This window comes from Agelaius tricolor, unplaced genomic scaffold (genome assembly GCF_023055355.1).
Source record: "Agelaius tricolor isolate 1412-34295 unplaced genomic scaffold, bAgeTri1.0.p SCAF_30, whole genome shotgun sequence".
Taxonomy (NCBI): Eukaryota; Metazoa; Chordata; class Aves; order Passeriformes; family Icteridae; genus Agelaius; species Agelaius tricolor.
In genome coordinates, this window is record NW_027269290.1 from 5,216,035 (window position 1) to 5,225,065 (window position 9,031).

The 9,031-nt window shown below is 61.9% G+C and overlaps 1 protein-coding gene across 1 annotated transcript; it reads left to right on the forward strand.

Moving 5' to 3' along the window:
• The first annotated feature begins 1,735 nt into the window (after positions 1-1,735).
• On the forward strand, positions 1,736-7,864 carry REN (renin). The gene is made up of 10 exons (XM_071450035.1): positions 1,736-1,941; positions 2,350-2,506; positions 2,615-2,738; positions 2,967-3,085; positions 3,653-3,849; positions 4,714-4,722; positions 5,240-5,362; positions 6,279-6,423; positions 6,499-6,597; positions 7,703-7,864. The coding sequence occupies exons 1-10, from the start codon at positions 1,841-1,843 to the stop codon at positions 7,862-7,864; spliced, it is 1,236 nt and encodes a 411-aa protein (XP_071306136.1). The 5' UTR covers positions 1,736-1,840.
• Positions 7,865-9,031: the final 1,167 nt, after the last annotated feature.

Genomic DNA, 9,031 nt, shown 5'->3' on the forward strand with positions numbered 1-9,031 from the left:
GGGGACCCCTTTTCCTTTTGAAGCCCCAAATCCTCAAGGAATCCCACAGATGTGGCTGCTCTGGACCAGAAGGGGCTGGAAATTCAGATCCCCACCAACGGGGACCCCTTTTCCTTTGAAGTCCTGCTGCACCCGTGGCTTTTCCTGTGGGGAATGGAGCTTGGCAGAGCCCGTGGGATGCCCGGGCAGGGATTTACAGCCGTGGGCTCCCGGCCAGAGCCTCTCAGCTCCTGACCCTGCTCCGTCCCCGCAACCTGCGCCGGCCACGAGGCTGCCCGGAGTGACGCAGGGACACGGGTCCTGCGTGGGAAAAGACGTCAGGGATGGGGGCAGAGCCCCGTGGGGCTGAGCCCTGGGGCCTGCCGGGGTCAGCAGTGCCCTGGCAGCCAAAATCCCACAGGGAATGAGGCGGTAAACGGCCAGCTTTGGGGAGAAAGTTGTTTGGAGTTTGTGGGGTGTGCCTTGGACTGGGGTGACAGCAGGGCCCTGAGCAAATCCCATAAACAGGAGGGTGATTGTGGGGCTGGGCTGGGGGGAAATGTGTCCTCAGGGCTCTTCCAAGAACAAATCCCATAAGCAGGAAGGTGATCGTGGGGCTGGGCTGGGGGTGGGGGGGAGTGCGTCCTCAGGGTTCTTCCAAGAACATTTTTATTGCCTTTGGGGTAATTTCCCTCTGAGATTCCCGAGGTCAGGAGACCCTGGGAGCGGCGGCGCTGATGCAGCACCCCCACCCCGGGCTGGGCACTGCCAGGGAGGCACAGCAGCCTGCAGGGGGGCCAGGGGTGCAGCTGGAAGCCCCTGAGGGTTTTGAGCAGCGTCTCCCACCCCAAACACCAGGATCCGGCCCCGTAAGGAGCAGCTGGGATGAGTTTGGCTGTTCCCTGCTCGGAGCTCCAGAGCTGGGGCTGGGGGGGTTCCCCAGAGCACCCCCCAAAGGGCAGAGGGGGCTGGGGGGGTCCTCACTCGGTGTCTCCATGGCCAGCAGGGCTGAGTGTCCTTTGCCATTCCCATTCCCCTGGGGGAAAATCCCATCTGCAGCTGGAGTCTGGGGACATCTCCTTGGCCAGGATGTCACCCAGATCTGTGCCACCACCCAGCACCCCCCATCAGGTCTCCCAGGTGGCACCAGCAGGGATTTGTGCCCTTCACATGCTGTGCTGGAGAGTGGAGCAATTCAGGAGCAATCAGCCCCATGGGATGTGGGATCCATCTCTCAAATATCCACAGCTCCCCTTGGCACGGGGCACAGGGGGCATCCTGGCCCTGCCACCCTCCGTGGGGACTGTCCCAACCACCTGCCCGGTGTTCTCCATGGCATTCCCACCCTGCCCAGTTCCATCCATGCCATTCCCAGTCTGCCCAGTGCCATCCATGCCATTCCCAGTGCTCTCCATGCCATTCCCAGCCTGCCCAGTGCCATCCATGCCATTCCCAGTCTGCCCAGTGCCATCCATGCCATTCCCAGTTTGCCCAGTGCCATCCATGCCATTCCCAGTCTGCCCAGTTCTATCCATGTCATTCCCACCCTGCCCAGGTCCATCCATGCCATTCCCAGTTTGCCCAGTGCCATCCATGCCATTCCCAGTCTGCCCAGTTCCATCCATGCCATTCCCAGTGCTCTCCATGCCATTCCCACCCTGCCCAGTGCCATCCATGCCATTCCCAGTCTGTCCAGTTCTATCCATGCCATTCCCGGTGCTCTCCACGCCATTCCCAGCCCTGCCCCTGCCAGGGGAGGAGAATCCCGCAGGGATGGAGGATCCCGGGCTATAAAAGCTTCCAGCCCTGCGGGAAGGGACGGGACTGCGCCGCCGGCAGGGAGGGGACAGCGGGGGACACGATGGCGGTGGCACCCAGCAGGAGCCTGCGGCGCTGCCTGCTGCTCCTGGCCGTCACCTGGGGCGCCACTTTTGTCCCCTCGCCAGCCCAGGCTTTGCAGAGGTAGCCGGAGCTCGTGTGGCCCTCACGGGGCTGTCCCCCCTTTTATTCCCGGGGTCTGCTGAGGACGGTGAGGGGCTCTGCTGCTTCACGCCCTTCCTCCTCATCCTCTTCCTTTTCCTCTTCTCTTCCTCCTCACTCCTCTTCCTCGAGCACCGCATGCTCACGGTGGGACTCCACGAGCGCGGGGGTCTTTCCTAACTTAATTTAGGAGCACCCCGAATCCCAAATAACCGAGTCTGAGGCCGGGCTCGGGGTCCGGGGGTGTCCCCAACCCACCTGGGGGTCCCCAGCTTGCGGCGGGAGCGGCGGGGAGCTGCTGCCATCTAGAGCCGCCGGGCTGGAGCTGGAAGCTGCCGGAGGGGCCGGGGGGGATCCCCCGGTGCCCCCCAGCTCTGTGCCGCCCCCCAGGATCGCCCTGCGGAGGATGCCCTCCATCCGCCAGACGCTGCAGGAGATGGGGGTGAAGGTGCGGGAGGTGTTCCCGGAGCTGCGCCGGGCCACGCGCGGAGGAGGGGACGGTCCCCGCAACGGGACAGCCGCCACCCTGCTCACCAACTACCTGGATGTGAGTGTGGCCCTGCCCAGGGGCGGGTTTGTCACCGCCGTGTCCCCCTGCAGCTGGGCTCGGTGTGAGCCATGGGGTGCTCCCCGTCCCCGTCCCCCCCCCCCCCAGACCCAATATTTTGGCGAGATCAGCATCGGGACCCCCGCGCAGACCTTCAAGGTGGTGTTTGACACGGGCTCGGCCAACCTGTGGGTGCCATCCTACAAGTGCTCCCCACTCTACAGCGCCTGTGGTGAGTAGGGGGGGGCACGGACGGGGCTGGGGGTGACCCCCCAAAACCTCAGAGCTGCTCAGACAGGGTTGGGGTGTCTCGTTGCTGATGGATTTTAACATGGGGGGGGTCTCTCTGTTGGTGTCCTGGCATTGAGGTGGGATGGGCCCTTTACTCACCCCCCCAGGGGGTTTTGGGGGACAGAGGTGCTCTGTGCCCCTCTGGGATGTCCCTGCTCCCTGTCCCCAGTGTCCCACAGCCGCTATGACTCCTCCAAGTCACGCACCTACATCGCCAACGGCACCGGCTTCGCCATCCGCTACGGCACCGGCAGCGTCAAAGGCGTCCTCAGCCAGGACATCGTCATGGTGAGCCCTGGGAACCCACAGAGCCCCCAAAATCCACACACCTGGAACCCACAGAGCCCCCAAAATCCACACACCTGGAACCCACAGAATCCCAAACCCACAGAACCTCTAAAATCCACACACTGGAACCCACAGATCCCCCAAATCCACACACCTGGAACCCACAGAATCCCAAACCCACAGAGCCCCCAAATCCACACACATGGAACCTACAGAATCCCAGACCCACAGAACCCCTAAAATCCACACCCAGGAACCCACAGAATCCCCAAATTCCATACACCTAAAATCCATAGAGTCCCCAAAACCCACAGAACCCCCAAATTCCACACACCTGGAACCCACAGAATCCCAAACTCACAGAATCCCCAAAATCCACACACCTTGAACCCACAGAACCCCTGAATTCCACATACCTAAAATCCCCAAAATCCACACACCTGGAACCCACAGAACCCCCCTAAATCCACACACCCAGAGCCGCCGGCTCAGCCAGAACACGTCTGGGGTTTTTTAGGGTTCCAGCCCTCCCAGCGCCCCAAAAATCCCCCCCATGCCCTCCCACAGGTGTCGGACATCCCGATCATCCAGGTGTTCGCCGAGGCCACGGCGCTGCCCGCCTTCCCCTTCATCTTCGCCAGGTTCGACGGCGTGCTGGGCATGGGCTACCCCAGCCAGGCCATCGATGGCATCACGCCCGTCTTCGACCGCATCCTGGCACAGCAGATCCTCCAGGAGGACGCGTTCTCCGTCTACTACAGCCGGTGGGGCTGAGGGGCACGGGGACACCCCCAAAACGGGCTCAGGGTTGGGGCGGTCACGGGCACGGTGGGGAGGGGTTTGTGGGTCAGAGAGATGGGGATGGGGATGGGGATGGGGATGGGGGGGAAGGGAAGGGAAGGGAAGGGAAGGGAAGGGAAGGGAAGGGAAGGGAAGGGAAGGGAAGGGAAGGGAAGGGAAGGGAAGGGAAGGGAAGGGAAGGGAAGGGAAGGGAAGGGAAGGGAAGGGAAGGGAAGGGAAGGGAAGGGAAGGGAAGGGAAGGGAAGGGAAGGGAAGGGAAGGGAAGGGAAGGGAAGGGAAGGGAAGGGGTGGAGGATCCTGGTGATGATGGGAGGGGATGGAATGGATGATCCTGGAAGAAATGGGGATGGAGGGAGATGGGGATCCTGGAGGAGATGGACTGGGACACTGGGAAGGAAATGGAGGCTCCTGGAGGAGATGGGAGGGAAGGAATGGAGGATCCTGAAGGAGATGGGATGGAGGGAGTTGGAGGATCCTGGAGGAGATGGGGTGGGATGGAATGGAGGATCCCGGACAAGCTGGACTGGGAGGATGAGAAGGAAATGGGGGATCCTGGAGAAGAAAGATGGGGTGGGATGGAATGGAGGATCCCTGGGAGAGATGGAATGGGAGGGTGCGAAGGAGATGGAGGCTCCTGGAGGAGATGGGAGGGAAGGAATGGAGGATTCTGGAAGCAATAGGGATGGAGGGAGATGAGGGAATTCTGGAGGAGATGGGGAGGGATGGAATGGAGGATCCCCCGGGCCTCTGTGTGTCACCTGTGTCCCCTGGGCTCCCTGGGGACACTGCTGGCCCTGGCACTCCATGGAGCATCCCTCTCTTTGCAGCGCCTCCAAGTAAGAAGACCCAAAGCGCGAGCGCCCTCGAGGCCACCCACTGCCAGCCCCCTGTGTCCCCGGTGTCCCCTGGTCCCTCTGCCAGCCCCAGGATGTCCTGCCCGGGTTCTGCCCCCACTCAGGAGCCACCACACCCACCTGGAGCATGTGTCACCTCGCTGTCCCTGCTGCTGACAGGGCCAGCAGAGCCTCATGGCTGTGGGATTTTTGGGAAAAGGGGAATCGATCCCTGCCTGGGTGGGATTTTTGGGGAATGGGGAATTGCTCTATGACAGAGCTGGGATTTTTGGGAAAAGAGCAATCATCCTCTCTGGGATGGGATTTTTGGGGAAAGGGGAATCACTCCCTTCCTGGCTAGGATTTTTGGGGAATGGGGAATTGCTCCTGTAGGGCTGGGATTTTGGGGGAAAGGGGAATCACTCCCTGCTCGGGTGGGATTTCTGGGGGAAGGGGAATCACTCCCCCTGGGCTGGGATTTTTGGGGAAAGGGGAATCCCTGCCGCTGTGTTTGGCACAGGAATGCTCCCCTGAAGCCCGGTGGGGAAATCATCCTGGGAGGCAGCGACCCAGCCCATTACACCGGCGACTTCCACTACCTGAACGTCAGCAGGAGTGGCTTCTGGCAGATCCGCATGAAGGGGTGAGGGCAGGGACAGCCCTGCATGGCCCGGGAACCCCAAATCCCGGGATTTGAGGTGGGAAAGGCCTTTGGGATCATCGAACCCAACATTAGCCCAGCACTGGCAGGTCCAGGGCTGCATCCCGCGGCTCTGTGAGGGTGGGATTTTGGGGATTTCGGGGATTTCAGGGATGTTTTCCCTCAGTGTTTTTCCCAATCTGGGGAGGAGAGGGGTGGGCCCCTCCAGCTCCTCCAGGCTCAGCAAGGAGCCAGGAGCAGCTGGGAATGCAGAGGGGGTGGCACCGTGGGCTGAGATTCCACCCGGGAGCTGCAGTTGGAAGAGTTTAACCCCCGTCAGTCCTGCGGGAGGAGCTGAAACAATCCCGCTCTGTTTAACCAAAAAAACCCAAAAAAATCAGCCCTGCAAATGATGGAGCTCAGATCCCACGTTGGAAAAGCCGGGAGCGGCACGTGCCTGGCTGGGGTGGGATGTGACATTCCTGGTGTCACCAGGGGACACTCAGGATGGGTGTGACACTCCCAGGAGCATCAAGGGTGTCACCAGGGATGTTTGGGTTGGATGTGTCACTCCCAGGGAGTCACCACAGGAGATTTGGGATGGAAGTGTCACTCCTGGGAGCACTCTTGATGTCACAAGGGGGCATTTGGGATGGAAGTGACACTTCCAGAAACATCCGTGGTGTCACCACGGGAGATTTGGGATGGAAGTGACACTCCCAGGAGCACCCTTAGTGTCACCAGGGGACATTTGGGATGGAAGTGACACTCCTGGTGTCACCAGGGAACACTCAGGATGGACATGTCACTCCCGGGAGCACCCTTGGTGTCACCAGGGGACATTTGGGATGGATGTGACACTCCCAGGAGCACGCTGGGTGTCACCAGGGGACACTCAAGGCCACCTCTCCCTCTCCAGGGTGTCTGTAGGGGCTGAGATCCTGTTCTGCAGGGAAGGCTGCTCGGTGGCTGTGGACACTGGGGCCTCCTACATCACCGGCCCCGCCGGCCCCGTGTCCGTGCTCATGAAAGCCATCGGGGCCACCGAGGTGGCCGAAGGAGAGGTGAGTGACAGCCAGCCCCTGCCCGTGTCCCCCTGGCTGCCCGGCCCTGTCCCAGCACTGTCCCCTCCCCTGCAGTACGTGGTGGACTGCGAGCAGGTGCCTCAGCTGCCCAACATCTCCTTCCACCTGGGAGGGAAGGTCTATGGCCTCAGCGGCCCGGCCTACGTGCTGCGGGTGAGTGTCCAAAATCAGCCCCAATCAGCCCCAAAATGATGCTCCTTGCTCGCCCTAAACCCTCCTGGTGGGTGGAGGTGCCCACCTGAGCCAGGGTGAGCTGTCCCTGCGTCCTTGGGTGGCCTGGGGGGGATTTGGGGTCAGCAGGGATGGGTTTTGCTGGGATTTGGATGTCAGGAAAGGTTTTTCATCCCAGAACAGCGGGAAGTGGCCACCAAGAGTTCACAGTGGGCAAATCCACATTTTCCCTGCGGTCAGCACGAGTGGAGCTGCAGATCACCATTGTTTGTGTCTGTCCACACTCTGAGGAGCTGATCCAGGACAGAGCCCAGCCTAAACCAAACCTAAATCTGGGCAATTTGGGCAGCAGGGACCCACCAGCAGGACGCTGAGGCTGCGGCTGCTCCCCAGCTCCAGCTCACCTGGAGCTCCCATGGGAAGGTGGTGCCACCCCCGTGCCAAGGGCCACCCCCCTGCCGTGGGAGCCCTGCCGTGGCTCGGTCCTGCCCCAGAGCTGCTGCCCAGCCCTTGGCACGGGCACCATCCCACCCTGACCAAACCAGTCCCGCAGGGGCTCCTGTGGCTGCTCCTGCCTCTGCTGCCCCGGTGGGATCCTCTCCACAGCGCTCAGCACCTCTTTGGGGCTTTGCCAAACCCAAAGCAGCGCAGGGAGGTCACCCCCAGGCACAGGGTGGGACTTTTGGGGATTTTTGGGGCTGGCTGTGTAGGGGAAGGAGCCGGTCCCGATGATCCTCGTTCAGGATATTCCATGATCCCCGAGGAAGGAGCAGCACCAGGGGGTGTGGAGCTGGGGCACGGCGACACCGGGACCCTCCCCCTGTCCCCTCCATCACCCCTGCAGCAATCCCAGCACCTCCGGGGGGCTTTGCCAAACCCAAAGCAGCGCAGGGAGGTCACCCCCAGGCACAGGGAGGGATTTTTGGGGATTTTTGGGGCTGGCTGTGCAGGGGAAGGAGCCGGCCCCGATGATCCTCGTTCAGGATATTCCATGATCCCCGAGCAAGGAACACCACGGGCGAGCAGGGGGTGACACCGGGACCCTCTCCGTGTCCCCTCCATCACCCCGCGGGTCCCCTTCCCGCAGCAATCCCAGTACGGCGAGGACGTGTGCGTGGTGGCTTTCTCCGGGCTGGACATCCCCCCTCCGGCCGGTCCCCTCTGGATCCTGGGCGCCACCTTCATCGGTCACTACTACACCAAATTCGACCGGCGCCACAACCGCATCGGCTTCGCCACCGCCCGCTGAGGGCCGGGGGCCGCGGGGGCCGGGCTGGGTGTGCAGAACCAGCCCGGAGGCTGCGGGAAGCAGCGAGGGAACAGCAGCTCCCTTCCAGCTCTGCCACCTCCTTTCCAAATCTCGCTGTTCCCGCTCCCAAAACCCCCGCGCTGTTCCCGGGAGCCGAGCCTGGAGCGGGGCTGCGAATCCCAGCGGGATCCTGCGGGCGGAGCGGCCCCTCCGGGCGCTTTCAGGGCCATATGCGATGGCAGGAGCAGCGCACAGCACGGGGACTTGGTGCTGGTGCGGCTGAGGGACCTCTGGGACTGTTCGTGTTGTTCCTAAATTGGGGGCAATAATCGGTGTTTAAGGATAGCTTTAGCCGGTGTCAGCCCTGCCCCTCTTTGTGAGTTTGATATTAAACGATTTAAAGCACCGGGAGGATGAGAGGAGGGCTGGTCATGCAGAGGGGGAGATTCTATTCCCTAAATATCCCTTTATTTAGGGAACTGGGCCACAAATGTCCCTGTGCCAGGAGCCACCTCTTCATTTGTGCCCCTTCCAGCCCATAAGGGTGCAATGCCCTCCCCAGCTCCTGCGGGCAAACCAAGGGCTCTGCAAAGCTCCTCCTGCAGCTGGGATGGTGCCAGGAGCCCCTGGTGTCCCCTTGGGGACAGGGACAGGGCTGTGCCTCAGCTCTGCCGTGGCACTTCAGGGAGGGGACAGCGCCTGCGGGTCTGTGTCACACAGGTAGGTGGCTCCTGTCCCAGGGTCTGTTTTCATTAAAAAAGCAGAGGTTTTCCTCTGCCCTGGGTGTGGAGGTGCCCCTGGAGGTGCCCCCTGTGCCAGCTGGCCTGGAGGGAGGGACAGGGCCATGTTCCCAGTTCCAGCCATGGATCCCCGTGCCAGGGGAACACGGGCTGGCCTCCAGTTTGACCAGTTCAGGTGGCTGGGAGTGGGAAAGCTGCTCCTGGGGCAGGGCCTGGAGCGAATCAGGAGCTCACCATGGAGGTGGCAGGAGCTCCTCACCCTCAGAGCTGCAGAGCTGGGGAATTGCCAGCACTGAGGAACCCCAGAGGTGACAATTCCCAGCACTGGTGAACCCCAGAGGTGACAATTTCAGTTCTCAGGAACCCCAGAGCTGACAATTCCAGAACTGAGGAATTTCCAGAGCTGACAATTCCAGCCCCGAGGAAC

Excerpts from the sequence above, each read along its gene's own strand:
- REN (XM_071450035.1), top strand. The coding sequence starts at position 1,841 with ATGGCGGTGGCACCCAGCAGGAGCCTGCGGCGCTGCCTGCTGCTCCTG. Across the intron at positions 1,942-2,349 it reads CCAGCCCAGGCTTTGCAGAG|GATCGCCCTGCGGAGGATGC; the intron begins GTAGCCGGAGCT and ends GCCGCCCCCCAG. Across the intron at positions 6,424-6,498 it reads CCGAGGTGGCCGAAGGAGAG|TACGTGGTGGACTGCGAGCA; the intron begins GTGAGTGACAGC and ends CCTCCCCTGCAG.